A 19,088-nucleotide genomic window follows, 5' to 3' on the forward strand; every position below is an offset into this window, starting at 1 on the left:
GTAGTTTAACCACAAAGAAGAAGGAGAGATGTAGGCCGTAGCTATCAGAGGGAGTTAGATCAAGTGAGGGTTTTTAAAGTCGGGGAAGACGAGTTTGTTTGTGGGCAATTGGGGTTAAGTGACTTGCCCAGGGTCACACAGCTAGTAAGTGTTATGTGTCTGAGGCTGGATTTGAACTCAGGTCCTCCTGAATTCAGGGATGGTGCTCTATCCACTGCACCACCTAGCTGCCCCAAGGCAATCTTTTGAAAAAGACAGGAGAGTGTGGGAATAAGAGTGCATGGAAAGGAATAGACCTTGGCAAGCAGAAGGATCACTGGCCAAATCAACCAATACTGGGATGAAGGAGGACATAGTGGGCAATGATGTCAGAGGGGAGAAGGAGTTCATGGTTTGTGGCCTCAAATTTTTGGTGAAGTATTAGGTGAGATCTTTAGCTGAAAAGAGATAAGGGGAAAATGGTAGGAGAGGCTTGGAGAAGAGGTTTGGAATAGCAGTTGTGATGAATGGGATAGGAAATCAATTAAAGAGGTTTGCCTTACAACAGTAAAAGTCCAATTGTCGATTAGCTAGCATGATTTGTCTTGGTTCCAATCGACACTGTCTCATAATTTCTTCCAGTTCCATTTAATGGCATTCACTAACAGGAGAGAAGATGAATAGACAAAGTGATCCCAGGTTAGGACTTGGGAGATGCGGTCAACAGTAGGACAGAGGAATATGGTTTTTGAGAACAGGGCATAGAATTGGACAAGAGGTGGAGACTGGGATTTCAGAGGAGGGTAGCTATCCCAGCTAGAGCCCTCAGGCTCTACCGAGGATTGGAAGATCTGGAGGTCATGGTGAGGATGAAGAGTAGTTTTAGAAGGAGTATAGAAAGATGGGAGGGATGGAAAGAGAAAAGATTGTTAAGATAAAGTAAGTTTAGAGTTCTTGAACTTGGAAGTGGGTGATGATAATGACAATTAGGCAATATTAAAATTAGTTGAGCACTGCCCAAAGGTTGTTGGGTGTCGGGGATAAGTGGGATAATGGGATAATTGACAAGCATGTCCTAGTTCGTGATATGGATATGGCTCCTGGGAAACTCTTCCTGGAGAAAACCTCTCTGGGCCCATCGTTCATCTGCAAAGGAGGGGGTGGGACTAGTTGAATTCTAAGATTTCTTCCTGCTCTGATTGTAAGCTTTCCTAAGATCCAATAGCTTCATGAGGCTGAGTTCTAGGTATCCATCTTCAAGAACTCTTGGCAGTCATCCCCTGTTTCCGGGTCCCAGCTCCCAGTCTCTGGCCTAAGCCACAAAGGAAGGTGGGGATAAGCTGGGGATTCTGGCTTCTGTAGATCCGCTACTGGAAAGACGGAGATAAAGAGGCAGCGGCTGACCGTGTAAGGACAGCAGGGCTGGACACCAGTGCCCGAGTTACTGGCCTACAACCCAATACCAAGTACCATGTGACAGTTCGGGCCTACAACAGGGCAGGCACTGGGCCTGCCAGTCCCTCCACCAACGCCACCACCATGAAGCCTCGTGAGTCCACAGAGCGGTCAGCTGGATGAACCCAGGGAGGGGGGGAGGGCCCATTCCTGTTCAGAGAGCCCTGCTGAGCATATAGGGGCCGGTCCATAAACTGGGGGAAAAATAAGAAATGGAACCAAAAGGAAATTAGCAACTGAGGCTTCCTCTTCCTTTTTATTTCTGTTTTTTCCCTGGGGTTTGTGTCTTGCAGGGAGCCTCTGAACATCTCTGCCGAAGGCAGACACTAGTGTTTCCTGTGCCCAGGGGGAGGGCAGCTGAGAGGGAAAATAAATCCATGACCCCTCCCTGCCCCCAACCTTTTCCCTTTCAGCTCCCAGACGACCTCCAGGTAACATCTCCTGGACACTCTCCAGTTCCAGCCTCAACATTAAGTGGGACCCTGTCATCCCTCAACGAAATGAGTCTGCAGTCACTGGCTACAAGGTAAGGCCCTTGCCAGGGAGCCCCTAAAGCAGGAATAGGAAGTACCAGCTGCTTTGTGTTTCCACTAATTATTATTATTATTATTTATTTTTGTGAGGCAATTGGGGTTAAGTGACTTGCCCAGGGTCACACAGCTAGTAAGTGTTAAGTATCTGAGGTCGTATTTGAACTCAGGTCCTCCTGACTCCAGGGCTGGTGCTCTAACCACTGTGCCACCTAGCTGCCCCTGTGTTTCCACTAATGACCAGAAGCTATCTGATGCAGGAAGAGGGACTTGGGAATGTTTACTGACTTCTAAGAGTCTTGATAAACTGAAATAGATCACTAGGGAACATAGAGAAAATGCATTAGAAAAGGAATCTCCAGGTAACTGAATGGTGTGGTTAGGAGCTGGAAACAGATGGATGGACCAGCTAAGCCCCAGAGGTTCCCAGTTGGTAAGAAAATTCTAGGATATGTTTATTAATCTCTGATGATTCTCTTCACTTAGTTCTTCCAATGGGCAGCACTAGGAAAAATCAATCAACCAAGTATTTATTAAGCACCTACTATGTACCAAGCACTGGGACATAAGTACAAAGAATGAAACAATTTCTACTGGTAAGGATAAGGAACTTGCATTGTAATGATTAAGACAAGTATAAATAAAAATATAAACCATAAATACAAAGTGAATGAGTGCAAATAAAGACAAATACTTAAAAGCAAGATAATTTGAGAGGGAGGGCACTGACTTGTGGGAAATCAGGAAAGTATGCATTCAGAAAATGATGCTTAAAATTCACCTTAAAGAAAGAGAAGGATGGTGAGGTGGAGGTGAGGACAAAGTATATTCTGGGAACATGGGGCGGCTAGTGCAAAGGATAGAATATGGGGGCAGCTAGGTGGCACAGTGGATAGAGCACCGGCCCTGGATTCAGGAGGACCTGAGTTCAAATCCGGCCTCAGACACTTAATACTTACTAGCTGTGTGACCTTGGGAAAGTCACTTAACCCCAATTGCCTCACCAAAAAAAAAAAAAAAGAATTAATAACAAAGGATGGAATATGGCATGCCACGGGTGAGGAACAAATAGAAGCTGTTTGGCTGCACTGCAGAGGGCAGGACAGAGAGTAATGTCCAGTTAGTCTAGAAAGAGGGTTTGGCCAGGTCGTGAAGGGAGTTGTGTGTCAGGGAGTTACTTGGTGAGAGAGAAGAGACAGAGATAAAAACAGAGAGACAGAGACAGAGAGACACACAGAGAGACAAACAGAGAGAGATAGAGAAAGACAGAGAGACAGAGACACATAGAGAGACAGAGAGACAAAGAAGTATGTAGATTCCTCTGTATAGTAGAGGTAATAATAATAATAAATAAGCATTTATTAAGCACTTACTATATTCCAGGTACTGTGCTACGCACTGGGGATTAACAAATACAAGTGAAAAAGAAAGACAGTGTCTGCCCTCAAGGAGCTTAGATTGTAATGAGAGAAGATGACACACAAAAATGTTCTTGTACAAAAGGACTAATATAGAAATGTTTTACATGATTTCACATATATAGCCTATATTAGATTGCTTACCATCTCAGGGAGGGGAGAGGGGAGGGAGGGAGGGATAGAATTTAGAACTCAAAACTTTTTTAAATATTAAAAATTGTTTTTACATGTAATTTGGAAGAAAATAGAGTATTTTTTAAATCAACTGAAAGTGGGGAAAGAAAAGGGATACAAACAAAACCAACAAGAATAAGTCGGGGGGGGGGGCAGGGATGAAGGAAGGTTACTCTGGGACCCTCTACAATATGTATATAAAATCTCCATTATGTATTTATGTATAAATACATATTTGTACATAATGCACACAATAGCATTGATTAACATTTAAAGGTTTTTGAAGCACTTTACAAATGTTAATCTTATTTGAATTTCACAAGAATCCTGTAAAGTAGGTGCAATTCTCCTAATTTTACAGATGAGGAAACTGAGGCAAGAGAGAGGGGTTAAGTGACTTGACTAGGATCACACATCTGGTATCTGAAGCTAGATTTGAACTCAGGTCTTCCTGACTCCCAGTCCTACACTCTATCCACAGAGCCACCTATCTACCGTTTCCTGGCTATAAGAGTAACGAGATTCCAAAGTGCATCTAAAGTGGAATAGACTGATTTGAGAGATGTAGCTAGAACCCCATCACTGGAGGTCCTTAAGAAGAGGCTGAGTGACCCCCTTGGATGATCAAGGATAGTGTAGGGAAGTTCCTGTTTTGGATAGGGATAGGGAGGGGTGACATCTGCAATCCCTTCTACATCTCTGAGTGACCAATGAGGCATAGCCCATCCAAGAAGAACCCGATCTTGATTGGTGGGAGAAAGGAAATTTAGAACCTAGGGGACTGGTAAGAAGAAAGGTATCAGGAAATACATGGCAAAGCCAGTCCTCTCTACTTTTTTCTTTTGCATTTCCACTATATTCCCTAGCAATATATTTTAGCATCTCGTTACTATTATAGCCAATAACTGTTATGTAGGTGGTACAGTGGATAGAGCTCTGGACTTCGACTCAGGAAAACCTGAATTCAAATCCAGCTTCAGACATTTGCTAGCTGTTGTGACCCTGGGCAAGTCACTTAACTTCTGCCTGCCTCAGTTTCCTCATTAGTAAAATGGGGATAATAACAGCACTCACTTCCCTGAGTTGCTGAAGATCAAATGAGATAGCATTTGTAAAGTGCTTTGAAAGCCTTAAAGATATCTATGTAAATGAGAGTAATTACTATTTAATTTTCCTACTGTCTAACACTGGTCATCAGTAAAAGCAAGAGCATCTGCTGTTCAAAGAGCAATGTCCCAGGGCCTCATGGGAACTCTGAGGCCATGGCCCTAGTGGACCCCTCTCCCTAGAGGCCAGCTCTCATGGAAACCAAAGAGCATAGTCCAAGAGCAAACTCCAACTGGAGGTCTTTCTACCAGATGCTGTACCGGAATGACTTGCACTCTGCCCCCATACTCCATTTGGCCAACAAGAACTGGATTGAGATCTCCGTCCCTGAGGACTCCAGCCACTCTCTAGTGCAGATTCGGGCCACGGGACCCGGAGGTGACGGAATCCCAGCTGAGGTTCACATTGTGAGGAATGGAGGTGCTGCTACCCACTTTTCTCCCTTCCTCCCCCACATTTCTTCCTTCAGTTCCTCCACCAATCAGAGCTGAGGCTACACAACCAAGGAGTATAGGTGTCAGGCTGGCCAGCCCAGCCTTGTCTCCCTTTAGGGAGAGAGAAAGCAGGCCCAGTCAGCACATGCCTGCCACTTTTTGTTCTCTGCTAAACAGTTCAGGCCTTTTTTTCTCCCCTATGTATCCCCTGCCAATAATAGAATATCCTGAGAGTCAGTGATAGATGAGGCTTCCCATTTCAGAGGAAGAAGGAAGGGTGAAATACACATAGCCACCTACCTACCATTTGCTGGCACAGTCTTAGAATGGCCACACACCGACCATATGCCCTTACCTCCTCTGGGCCTCATTTTGTCATCTTTAAAATGACCTCTGATGCCTCTAGAATTCTACTATTCACAGATAGAAAGCTGCAAGTGCCATCCAGATGCTGAAACACTCAATCCTGTCCACACATTTAGACAGACTCTCCTAATAAAATTATCAACCATAGACATTATTTCATCTGGTCCTCACAACCAGAATTCTAGATAGGGTATTATTAATGAATTAACTGGTAACTAATTAATAATTAACATTATCAATATCCCCACTTTTCAGACAGGAAGACTAAGGCTTAGAGGATCTGCCCACAATGACACAGCTAGTAATTAGAGAAGTCAAGATTGGAACCCAGGTCTGCTCTATCCAAGTCCAATGTACTTCTACTGAAGCAGGGCTTTTTCCGGACTATCTCTAGGTCTGGTCATATCCTGGGAGAAGATTTCTTAGATTAAATTAGAATAGGTTATATTGGATTGGGTTGGGTTGGGTTGGATCAGATTGGATTGGATTGGGTTGGTTTAGAAGACTGGGTCATTACCCTGACCCAATGGGTTAGGAGTCTTGGAGGACCCCCGTCCCTTTTGGCTCACCAAACATTCCTATTTGCTGCTTTCAGGCACGAGTATGATGGTGGAGAACTCAGCAATCTGTCTGACCCCACACCTGGGCACCATCCTCTCCCATTCCCTGGTGATGCTGGCCCTCCTTGGCTACTTGGAGCTCTGATCCTGGTCTCCTGGTCCCCTCCCCCAGCCCAGACCTGGACAACAGGACAGATACCTCGGGATGAACAGAGCCAGCTGGCCCCTGGCACACTCTCCCGATGCTAAGGACCTCAACATACTATATGCCCCAAGAGGACTGGTTTTAAACAGCAACTTTAAACAATTCCCTTTTTTGTAGGAGCTAGGACATTTCATATATGCCGGGGACCAGAACCCAAGGAAGGAGTTTTTCCCCACCCTTTATAACCCAGAGGAAACAGGCACAAAAAAATCCATGATAAATCTTGAACCCAATGTCTTTGTGACCCATGATCACTGGGGTTTCTGGATGGAAAGAACTAAATGGACATGAGGATGGGGGGGGTTGACCCATGTCCTTTGGACCAATACGGATGGCACCCTTCAGGGACCCTGGGTATACCTGGATCCAGCTACCTTGGAAGCCTCGATATAGGCCAGGATGGCCCCAGAGCTGGAGAAGTGGACCTGGAGGGCGGAGGACAGCAAAGGGACCGAGAACTGCCCACCCCCAACTGGATATGGAGAAGGGCTTGATATCTAACCTTTGGGCTTTCCTCATCCTTCTGGGCAGCTAAGAGAAACAACTGCAAATCCCCTGATTCTAGGAACTGGGGGGCACAAAAGGGGTTCCCAGAAATAAGGGGGAGAGGGAGGCAAGAAAATGATTTTCAAAACTGACTGAAGGTTGCAGCTTCTGGGAAGATGAACTCAGCCAAAAGGCAACCCAAGATTAAAATGACGCTGCCCTTGGGGTTGACACTCCAGCAATTACATTCACAAGTCCATGAAGACAAAGAAAACAGGCTGGGCTTGAGGGGAATGCAAGACAGAAGGGCTCCATCTTGGTCAGGTGTCCACCCCACATGGGCATGGGAGCCTGACAACTTTGCCTCAGTTTCCTCCCCTTCTCGCTCCTCCAGTAAATCCTAAAGACCTTCCTTCCAAATCTGTAGTTCCCTGCCCTGTAGGAGGGATCCTTTCCTCTGCCCTTGCCTCTGCAGGACCCAGAGCTCTAGCCAGGAGTTTGGGGGGAAGGATTAGTTCCCAGAATTCCAGAGTCAGGAGCCTGACTGCTGGGGACAGAGGATGCATGCCAGAATTCACTTCCCCAGGCATGTTGGGATATTTTTAGTGGCCTCTCTCCATCCATCCCTCCCTCCACCGAAGGCTTGCCTTTGTGTTGCCTCAGAGTGTGAGGCCACAAGAAAAAGTGAGGGTCTTTCCTGTGCTCCAGGGAGTGTTAGGAATAGGCAAAACAGGGGGAATAACAGGCCACAGCCTAATTCATAGAAAGAGAAAAGTAGGTTTAATTACTCTGGGCCTCAGTTTCCCCATCTATAATAAGAGGAGTTTGAACTAGATGACCTATAAAGTCTCCAGCTACAACATATTTTGAAAAATCTGGTAAATGGGCAGAAGGTAGTTGAGGAGAGTGGCTTGTGCCTTTTTGGCAAAGGCTTACCAATTGGGTCCCTAGGCACCCAGGGGGCTGCTTCAGCCTCTCTACCCCTCCCTGTATGCTCAGATTCACGAGGACATCCCGGTCTGTAATTCTTCAATATCCTCTGTCCACACAGCAGTAGACTTTCCCTCAATCCTCTCCTCTGAGGTCAGCTGAGAAAGGGGCCCAAGACTAAGACACTGATTTCCTCCAGCCCAGCCATACCCCCGAGCCTCTCCTGAATACCCCCATACACAGGGTCTGCCATTTTGGAAGGCACATTCCCACTGGGAATCACTCACTGTGGCCCATTTTCCCTGAGGGTTTGTTTCTATTCTGTAGTTATTACAGTGAGATTTCTATTTTAGTATCATTTTTATATATATTTTAGGTCCTGCTCTATTTTCAGGGCAGGTCTGCGTTCCTTATGCTAATGAGAGCTTTCTTTTGGTGAACTTCCTGCCCCCCCCTTCCTGCTCCTTGAGAGGCAGGCAGAATCAGTGGAGAGACTGATGTCCCCCTGGTCCCCATGGCCTCTTCACCCCACCTACCCATGTGGTAGGATCGAGAGTTTAAGATCAGCTGAAAGGGAGATGAAGGAAGCCTTTATATGGTTCATCAGCTGAGAGAAGGGGTAGCCAGCCCCTCTGAGCAGGATGCTTCCTCCCTCCCACTCATCTGGGTGACTTTCGACCAGTGGCTAAACTTCTCTTTGCTTTCATCTCTCCTTCAGAAAGAGAGGAGCTGGAGGCGAGGTATTTGCTTGGGGGCTGGAGAGACCTTGAGGTGGGGGACTGACTCACAAATGCAGATGAGGGTTCACTTCACCTTCTCTTTTCTCACTGCCTGTAGGCATAGGGAGCCAGAGGGAAATAGGTGTTAGGCAAAACCCTCATGTGTTAGGCAGAGATCAACGGGGGAGGGGGGGGGCCTTTTGGACCGAGGAATCAACTGGGCTCTCGGGCTGAAGAACCCAGTCCTGCCCCAGGCAAGCAGCTCCTCAACCTCCCTAGTCAAGGAGGCCTTTGAGAAGAGGGAAGCAGTGGTAGGACAGAACTGTTACTGTATGTGTGTGTATGTCTGTCTGTCCGTCTCTCTGTCTCTGTGTCTCTCTGTCTCTGTCTGTCTCTGTCTCTGTCTCTGTCTGTGTGTGTGTGTGTGTGTTAGAAGGTTTTATCCCAGGAAAACCCTACCTTGTCTAAAACAAAAGACCAGGTGAGTCCCTAAGACCGAACCTTTGCCTTCAGCATCCCATACCTCTGAAGGCCTGGGGAGCCATAGGAAAGTTTGAGGAAGGGATTTAAACCAAGCAAAGGAGGCTAAGGAAATAGGCTGGGATACAGAGAGACTGTTGCTTAAGGTTTGATGCTGGAACAGGTGGCCAAGGCAAGCTGTGGACTCTCCATCCATTAGGGGCCTTACAAAATGGGATGGCTTGTATCCTGCCAGGAGTCAGAGGGAGTCCCTTCCTGCCCAAGGGACCTCTGATTATTTTCCTCCAGGGAGCCCATCGGTAGTTTCTACCCTAGCAGTCTGAGGACAGACCTAGGGAGGAGAGGTACCTCCCTGCTGTCTCTTAGCTCGCTCAGCTCAGATCTCTGCAACCCCCAGCCCCAGCTCTGTTCCATATCAGAAGTTTTCCCTTCCTCCTCCCCAACATTTGCAGCCCTGGAAGAGGAGACAAAAAAAAATACAGGTGCTTTCTTTTTCTTTTGTTTTTACCACCAAGCTAGCAGTTTGCCTATACAAGTGCCTTGTGGACTGGGGAATGGGGTTTTTTCTCTCTGATCCCCCTACCACTTGCAAAGACTTCTCCAAGGAGAGCGCTTGGGGGGAGGTGCCATAGGAGCCAATTTCAGCTGTGTACTTTTGGTGGAGAAAAGTGGGTACCCTTCTCCCTCCGCTGGTTTCCTTGTTGCTTTAACATTCCAGATGTTACCCCCCTCCCCTTGGGAGCGGAGGGCAGCTCTCTCCAGGTGTGCATTTAAGAAACTCAGTGGAAAGGAGAGGGACTTGTACTGCTCTGTCTATCTGGGGACCTTCAGAACCACGGCTTTGGGGATGCAGAGACCCCCTGTTCATTGGGCTGTTTCTTGATTTCTGAAAGGCTGGCATGGTGAGAACGGTCCCCACAGTCTGCTATCTTCAGTTCTACAGACTCAGGGGTGAGCTTCTGAGCTGATCAATTCTTCCATCCTGGGCACTCTGGCAAAGAAACAGCAGGAGGGACTGGGGTTGGACAACAGGAAACTTGCTGAACCCTAGAATGATGTCTGAGGGAAGATAATGGAATCCTCCTACCCAGAGACCTTAAGGAAAGAAGCAGCTCAAGATGCTGAGCCCTGCTTGGGACCAGGCAGATGATGTCTTCGAAGTGACTCCTTCAGATGGAGGATCCAGTCGTTTCCACAGCCAGACCCCCTGGTCTGACACTGAACTTGAGCAGACTGATGCAGTCTTTTGATTCCAGTCATCTCTTCCCCACCCTCCTCCTCCCACTCTCCTCATTGTTTCTTCTCTTTCTTTGCCTTCCTCTCCTTCCTTTCCCCACCTCTCATTTCCCCCTTCCCCGCTTTTCACCATCTCCTCCTTCCCCCTCCCCCTGCTTTCCACCTTCTCTTATTTCCCCTTCCCCCCTTTCACCATCTCCCCACTTCCCTTCCTTCCTCTTCCCACCTTCTCTCATGTCCCCTTCCCCCTTTCCACCTTCTCTTCCCCATTCTCGGTGGTCTCCCCCTGCTCCATATACATACCTTCCTTCTCAGGCCCAGGATGCCCGTGATTGTTCATTATCTGACAACATCACTTCACAGTGGTGTCAACATTCTCTAACTTGGGCCAGCTCCTGCCTCATAAGTCAACCTTTCCCTGATCATGGAGGATGTTCTTTGTTGAGTTCCATTTCCTTAAGAAACACAGGTACTGCAATAGTGTGTCGGATCTATGGTCCATTTAGCCCAGTATTTTGTTAGCAACAGAGGCCCCCAAGGGAGAACAGGGTTGTCCTCCCTGACATGGCCTTGGGAGGAAGGTCGAACGGAAAGAGCTCACTTTGGAAATAGGATACCTGTTAGCTTGGGGGGGGGAGGGGAGTCTTAAGAACTTGTACATATGGCATTATTAGAAAGAGGGCTGTGTGTTGTGTCCTTCCCTCTCTGGGCTGGATACATACCTTTCTGTTTCAGGGCTGTCTGGAAAGAGCCACAGGGGAAATGAATGGGTCTGAGAATCTCTTACTGAGTCCTAAATAGCCTGTGGGGCAAATGAGGCATTCAAAGCCCCAGTCTGGGTGACTCCCAATCTCTCAGCCCCAGGTTACCTGTACTCCCTACTTGGACAGAGCCCACTTTCTAGCAGGGAATACCCCAATACAGAGTTCTCTGCAGGACAGGGGCAGTGACTTCTTCTGGACTATTTAATTGTATGGTATTTTTCTGTTTAAGTGGGGGCCCTTCCCACTGCACCACTGTGTGTCTCTCCTATTGACTGTAATGAAAGTTATTTATTGATTCTGTTAGCAGACAGTTCTTAAAATAAAGATTGATCCTCAACCTGTTTGGCAGCTACTAGCTACCACTGTGGGTGTTTTTCTGTCTTTGCTAAAGTGTCTTCCATAGTGCCCCAATGAGATCTCTGTGCTGTGGTATAATTACTGATAGGGTTGCATGCAAGAGAACTGAGTTCACATTCTAGTGCCAACACTTAATGTGTGACCTTAGGCGGCCAGGTGGCAAAGTGGACAGACTGCTAGACTTGGAATCTGGAAGACCTGAGTTCACAGGCAGCCTCAGACAATAAGCCAGCTGTGTTAACCTGGATGAGTCATTTAACCTCTTTCAGGCTCAGTTTCCCCATCTGTAAAATGCAGATAAATAATAGCACCAACTTCCTAGGTTATTGAAAGGATTGAACCTTAAATCTACATAATGCTAGACACTTGTTTGTTTATTTATTTATTCATCCATTCATCCATCCATCCATTTATTTGTTTGTGTTTATGTGTTGTTTTTATTGTTATTTACTATTATTTTTACAACTTCTCAGAAGTTCAATTTCCTTACTTAAAATGGGAAATATTATACTTCTGTTCCTCCCAGAGCTTTTGTAAAGCAACCACTATATTAAGTGTTATATCTGATACCCCCATACTCCTACCCCCATGAAATCCAGTCCAAAGGTCCCTGAACTGGGTTTTGTGGCATTACAGGCATTGCTTCTCAGTCTTAGGGGGAAATAGCTCAAAGGGTTTTGGAGAGAGGCAGCTAGCAGACATGCAAGGTACTTCTAGTCCTCTGCAAACAAGAACCAATGAAACATTTAGCCCAGCAAGTCTGTATTTTTCCAGCTATTACATAAGGTAAAGCCCTATTCTTATGCATGTCTAGGAGTGGCTAATGTTTTTAGTTCAGAGCCAAGCAGCCTCCCTCCTGGAAAAAAAAAAAAAGACAGTGCCTTGGGGGTGAGGAGGAGGGAGAAACCAATATCAGAATTCTTGAGGAGCAACAGGGACTCTAGTACTGCCTCTCCAGTTATTTTAGTGCCTTCCTCAGTTTTCTTCACCTCCATGAAGCCTGAGGCCCTGCTTAGCTTGATAAAGCTGGGCCAGTGGCAGGGAACCCACCTCGGGGCCTGAGCCCTCATTTCTCCTTTGCGGCAACCAGAAAACCAAAACAGATTGTCTTCTTCATCAACATTCCAGAGGCATATTGAGTGTGTGTGTTCAGGGAGGGAATTAGATGTTGATTACAGATCAGGGCCTTTTTTTTTTTTTTTGAGCCAAGAACCTAAAAAGTTATTTTTAGGGGGGAAAAAAGTTAAAACAAGGTCCCCAGACAAGAACTAAGAAAGTAGGACAGTTGAGTTCTCTTTTTTCTTTTTTTTTTTCCCATGACTTGCCCAGGGTCACACAGCTAGCAAGTATCAAGTGTCTGAGGCTGGATTTGAGCTCAGGTCTTCCTGAATCCAGGCCCAGTGCTTTATCCACTACGCCACCTAGCTGCCCCCTGGACAGTTGAGTTCTACCCCTTCCCTACTCTGTCAATGACTTGAACATTTATTAGTAAAAAATTACTATATTCCACTAAATATTAAATAGTTATGTTACTAAATTAATAGTAATAAATTACTATGTTATATTAAATAAATAACCACACCATCCAATTTATTAGCTATAAATAAGAAATAAATTATTTGTGGTGATTTGTACAAAAATATTTATAGCAGCTCTTTTTGTGGTGGCTAAGAATTGGAAATCAAAGGAATGCCCAATAATTGGGAAATGGCTAAACAAGTTGTGATATATAATGGTGATTGAATATTATGGTGCTATAAGAAATGACAAACAGGATAATTTCAGAAAGGCCTAGAAAGAGTGAGCAGAACCAGGAGAACATTGTGCACAATGACAGCAATATTGTTTGATGAAGAACTGTGAATGACTTAATTATTCTCAGCAATGTGATGATCCAAGGTACTCCCAGAGGACTAATGATGAAGCATGCTATCCACCTCCAAAGAAAGAACCAATGTTGATTTAACAGACTGATACATGCTATTTTTCACTTTTTAAATTTTTTCTTTTATTTAAGTCTTTTTATACAAAATTACCAATATGGTAATGTTTCACATAATTGTAAATGTATAACCTATATCTGATTGCTCACCACCTCAGGGAGTGGGGAGGGGAGGGAGGGAAGGAGGGATAGAATTTGGAACCCCAAGCTTTAAATACAAAGATTTATTAAAATAAATAAACAAATAGCTAGGTGTCACAGTGAACAGAGCTCTGGACCTAAAGTCAGGAAAATTTACTCTTACTAGCTGCGTGACCCTGGGAAAGTCACTTACCCTCTGCCTGCCTCAGTTTCCTCATCAGTAAAATGGGGATAATAGCACCTACATCTCAGTGTTGTTCTGAGGATCAAATGAGATCCAAACTTTGAAGTACTATATGAATTCCAGCCATTATTATTATTCAGCAATTTCAGTTTTGCAAAGTGCTTCACAAGTATTATTTCATTTGATCCTCCCAATAGCCCTATAAGACAGTTAGGGAAACAGAACCTAAGATGAGTTAAGGCAAGGGTCACACGCTAAGTATCTTAGATAGGATTTGAATTCAGGTCTTCCTGACTCCATGCCCCACACTCTACTACTCCGATTAGATTAAATCACTTTACCTCTTCATCAGTTTAATGGAAAGAAAATCCCAGTTCCCTTTTCTCCTCCCCTGCCCTTCTCCTTTTCAGAGGCTGATTGAAGACAAGTAGAATGTCAAAGACTCACAGAATTAGTGTATAATACTTTTATTTTGCAGATGCTATAACTGAGATGTGGACAAGAAACCTTACTGATCATTACCACATGCTACATTCTGGGGGATATAATATGTAAAGATATAATAAAGCCTTTATTAAAGATAAAAATGCAACAGTCCGTGCTCACATAAAGCTTAGATTCCATCACAAGAGCAACATATACACATATAGGCACAAAAGAAGTAGGAAGTAATGGGGAGGGGATGGAGGACAGGAGTATGAGGTAGAGGGGGGAGGAGGGAGAGTCAGGAAAGTCCTCACTTAGAAGATGGAATTTGAGCTGAGACTAGAGATTCTAAGAAGTTGAGGTGAGGCAAGGGTCCCTCCCAAGCATTGTGTAAAGGAACCAGGATAGATGATGGAATGTGTTGTGTGAGACACAGCAGGAAAGCTGATTGGGGTATGCATGAAAGGGAAGTAATGTGAAATAGAGTCTGAAAGGTAAAATGGAGCCAGGGGATAAAAGGCTTTAAGTGCCAGAGGAGCTTATTATTTTTATTCTAGAGGTAATAGGGAGCCAGCGGTATTTATTGAGGAAGGAAGTGATACAGGCAGACCTGGACTTTAGCAAAATCACTTTGGCAGCTGTTTAGAGAATGGACTGGAGTGAGGAGAGACTTGAAGTAGAAAGAACTAATTAGGAGGCCTATTGCCATAGGCCAGACAAGAATTGGTAAGGGTCTAAATTAGGGTGGTGGATGTGAGAGTTGAGAAAAAAGGGATAGATATGAGAAGAGATAAAAATAAGATTTGGCAATTGAGGAGATATGTGGGATAAGAGTGAGGAGAATGAAATGAAGGTTGAGGGCTGCTAGATGGCTCAATTGGATGTTGAACTTTGTAGTGAAGAAGACATGAATTCAAATTCTGTCTTAGATAGATATTACCTGTGTGACCTTGGACAAGTCACTTAACTTCTCAGTCTCAGTTTCCTCATCTGTAAAACTAATGGGTTGTCTTTATAGCTTCTAAAGTCCCATCCAGTTCTAAATCTGTGATTTCATGTAAAAGATAGTGGTACCCTTGAACAGAAATAGGGAGGTTCAGAAGAGCAGAGTTTATGGGGAAAGAGAGATTCTTTTTTTGAACCTATTGAGCTGGAGATGCCTACAGGCCATCCATTCTGAAAGATTCAATAGGCAGTCTTTGATGTGGGACTGGAGCTCAGGAGAGAGACCAATGCTGCAAATAGATAGATAGATAGATACTTAGATGATAGAAAGATAGATAGGTTGGTAGGTAGGTACATAGATGATAGATAGATAAATAGATAATAGATGTTAGATAGACAGACAGATAGATAGATAGATAATCTGGGAGTCATCTGCATGGAGAATAATGAGAGCTAATGAGGTCACCAAGAGTGTTAAGACAACCCAGAACAGAGCCTTGGAGTACACCCACAGACGATGTAATATGGATGATGAGCCTGCAAAGGAAACTGACAAATGCTCAGATGGGGAGGAGAATCAAGAGAGAGCAGTGTTATAATCCAGAGAAAGAGTAACTAGGAAGAAAGGGTGGTCAACAGTGTCAAAGACCACAGGGAGGTCAATCAATCGATCAATATTTATTAATCACTTACTGTGTGTCAGGCACTGTGCTGAGTGTCAGGGATATAAAGAATTAAAAGCCAGCCCCTGCTTTCCAGGAGATCACAGCTGAATGGTAAAGGTAGAGTATAATGGTAGAGATATGTTAACATTTACATGCAAACAAGCTATATACAGGTTAATTTGGAATCAACAGAGGGGAAGCAATAGATTTAAGGTGTTTGAGGAAGTTTCCTATAGGAGGTGGGGTGGAACTTGAAGGAAGCCAGGAGATGGAGGCAAGGAGGGACAGGCTTCTAGGCATGGGGGACAGCCAGTGAAAATGCCTGGAGTCAGGAGATAGAGTGTCAGATGAGGAATAGCAAGAAGGACAGTTTTACCAGATAGCAGAGTTTGGGGTTGGGGATAAGACGTCATTCATTGTTTTCCTTCAAACTCAAAGAAGCCTGGGGGGAGGGGGGCAGCTATGTGGCCCAGTGGATGAAGCACTGGTCCTGGATTCAGGAGTACCTGAGTTCAAATCCGACCTCAGACACTTGACATTTACTAGCTGTGTGACCCTGGGCAAGTCACTTAACCCTCATTGCTCTGCAAAAAAAAACCCCCAAAACTAAAACAAACTCAAAGAAGACCAAAGTGACATCATGATGCCAAGACTGATGTACAGTGTGTCCAATTGTGTGCGGCTGATCAGACCAATATGAGGTTCTGTAAGAAGATTAGAAAAGTAGAAAGGCCCGGTCATGAAGGGCTTTGAATGCAAGAGGGTTTTATGTTTGATCTAGAGGCGATAGGGAGCCAATGGAGTTCACTGAGTAGGAGGGTGGCATTGGCAGACCCGCACTTTAAAAAGATGGCTTTGACAGCTGAGTGAGGGATGGCCTGGAGTGGAGAGAGACTTGTGGCAAACAGACCAACTAGAAGGCTATTGCAACAGTCCAGGTACAATGTGATGAGGGCCTGCACCGGGCCAGTGGCCATGCCAAAGGAGAGAAGGGGGTGTATTCAAGAGATGCTACAAAGGTAAAATCCACAGGCCTTGGAAACAGATTGGGAGCGGTTGAGAGTGTGGCGTCAGTGATGACACATGTTGTGAGTCTGAGTGGAACTGTAATCAGAAAGCTAGGAAGAAGGAAGGATTTGGGGGGGGGGGGTAAAGAATTTAGATATTCCTTCAGTATCTATCGAGAAAAATCCAATTAGAATCATGAAGAATCAGACGTGACTGAGAAACAACTGAAGGTACTACATTAGGCCAGTTGCTGGGGAAACAGATACAGTGAATGAAGTAGTCCTTATGTAAGCAGCTTCTATTCTGTTTTGGAGTCAAGAACTATGTATTAGGTATATGTATGTATGCATTCTTATATATCCAATAGAAAAAGAACAAACATAAACAAATACAAAGTAGCGTGATACAGGATAGTTTGACAGGGAGGCCTCTAGAAGCTGGAGGACCAGGAAAGCCTTGCTTAGAGAACAGACTGGAGTGGGGTTGAGGGAGAAGAGGTATTCTATGAGATGGGGGTGAGGAGAGCATGCATTCTAGGTACTGAAGACAGGAAACATAAAGGTATTAGAGACCGAGGTGGAGTGTTTTGTGTGAGGAACAAAGAAACAGACAATTTGGCTGGATCACAGATTGCAGAAGGGAGAGTAATGTTCAAATTAGGCTGGAAAGATGGGTTGTGGCAAGGTGGTAAAGGGTTTTAAAAGATAAACAGGGGAGTTTGTATTTCCTTCTAGAGGCAAATAGGAAGCCATTGGAGAAGAAGAATAACATGGCTGATTAAGGAAAATTACTTTGGCAGCAGTGGGGAGGATGGATGGACGTTATTTGTTCCTCTCAAAGAGGAAGTGATACGAAACTGTACAGACCTCTTTTTTGTAGAGGTAGGGAATTGTGAGTGTGATCACAGACTATAATGTGATACTTGGTCAACGTGTCAGGTAATTTCACTGAACTGCTCTTTTTTTTCCTTCCTCTCTTTTTTTAATTTATTGTAATAAATAGCTCTTTGGGTAGGGAAGAAGAGAGGTATTCAGAAATAAAAACTATATAAAATAGAAAATATCAATGATTCTATATTTTTAAAAGAAAATACATGGAAGAAAAGAAATAAGAGTTCAGAGGGGGCACAATTGAAAAGGGAAATTCTTTTACTGCCCTTTCAATTATATATATATATAATATGATATATCTTATATATCATATTTTATATTTTATATATCATTTATACTATGTATATCTTTAAATGAAAATACACGGAAGAAAAGAAATAAGAGTTCAGAGGGGGCACAATTGAAAAGGGGAAATCTGTTATTGCCCTTTCAATTATATATATATAATATTATATATCTTATATCTTATATATCATTTATATTACATATATATATATATATATCTTTAAATTAAAATACATGGAAGAAAAGAAATTAGTTCAGAGGGGGCACAATTGAAAAGGGAAATTCTGTTACTGCCCTTTCGATTATATATATATTATATATAATCTAATATATAAGATACATAATCTTATATATTAGATTATATCTATATCTTATATATTATATTATTTATATATATATATATCTTCTTTGTGGCAATCTTAGTATTTCTAATTACACAGTGCTTACTTTGGATTTTTTTTTCTATCCCTGTCCGTTTTAGAAGTCATCATTTTTATTGTTTTTTTGGTTCTACTTCAGTTTACATCAGTTTGTGTAAGTTTTCCTATATGTCTTTTTTGATTGCTAATTGTTTAGTTGAAGTCTTCTGCTTTAATGAGGTAGATGGACAACACTTGAAGAGTTTTGTTTAGCCTACCTTCTTGCTGTGAAGGGTAAAAGGTGATATGCAAACAATTTTCTGTAAGGCTTTCTAATTTAGGTGGAATTTCTTATTTAAATATTATCACGGGAGAGTAGAAAGGTAAATAGAAATTCAGCTAATTAATCTTTAATTGCTCTTTCCTATTGCAGATATTAACAGACACATTTCAAATTTGTATAATTATTAGATTTGGAGCAAGAAAGAAAAAATGTGCTTCTAAGGTGTGTGTGTGTGTGTGTGTGTGTGTGTGTGTGTGTGTGTGTGTGTGTTGGTGGGGGGAGGGTGCTAGGTAATGCTGGGCTGAAGTCAGGAAGACTCATCTTCCTCAATTCAAATCTGGCCTCTGACTCTAATTAGCTGTATGACCCTGGTCAAGTCACTTAATCCTATTTGATTCAGTTTTCTTATCTGTAAAATGAGCTAGAGAAGGAAATGGCAAACCACTCCAGTATCATTGCCAAGAACACCCCAAAATGGGTCTTGAAGAATTAGAAACAACTCAACAACAATAAAATGGGTTTTTCCCCCTCTAAAATTGATGAAGGGTCACTAGTAAAATTTGTATTTTGACACCGGTCAATAACAATAATCATGTTAGAACTTATTTTTGAGTGTGTTATTAGAAATTACTTTTGAGCATGCTAAAGTATAATTTAATTTTTACTGTATGGGGATAAAATTTAAATATCTTAAATCTTGATCCAGTATTAGAGTCAGAAGATCTGGATTCAAATCCTGCTTCTGACCTCAGTGGCCTTA

General features: G+C 43.6%; 1 protein-coding gene across 3 annotated transcripts in view; it reads left to right on the forward strand.

Moving 5' to 3' along the window:
• CNTN2 (contactin 2) overlaps nt 1–10,226 on the forward strand; it is a 55,909-nt gene extending 45,683 nt beyond the window's left edge. For 2 of the 3 annotated variants that reach the window (XM_044002839.1, XM_044002841.1), the window contains exons 20-23: nt 1,342–1,528; nt 1,848–1,960; nt 4,915–5,083; nt 6,059–10,226. In XM_044002839.1, coding sequence (XP_043858774.1) covers nt 1,342–1,528; nt 1,848–1,960; nt 4,915–5,083; nt 6,059–6,168 — 579 coding nt within the window. In that variant the 3' untranslated portion in view covers nt 6,169–10,226. The remainder of the gene's footprint in view (nt 1–1,341; nt 1,529–1,847; nt 1,961–4,914; nt 5,084–6,058) is intronic. The other variant, XM_044002840.1, reaches the window with a different exon arrangement.
• Nucleotides 10,227–19,088: the final 8,862 nt, after the last annotated feature.

This window comes from Dromiciops gliroides, chromosome 4 (assembly GCF_019393635.1).
Source record: "Dromiciops gliroides isolate mDroGli1 chromosome 4, mDroGli1.pri, whole genome shotgun sequence".
NCBI lineage: Eukaryota > Metazoa > Chordata > Mammalia > Microbiotheria > Microbiotheriidae > Dromiciops > Dromiciops gliroides.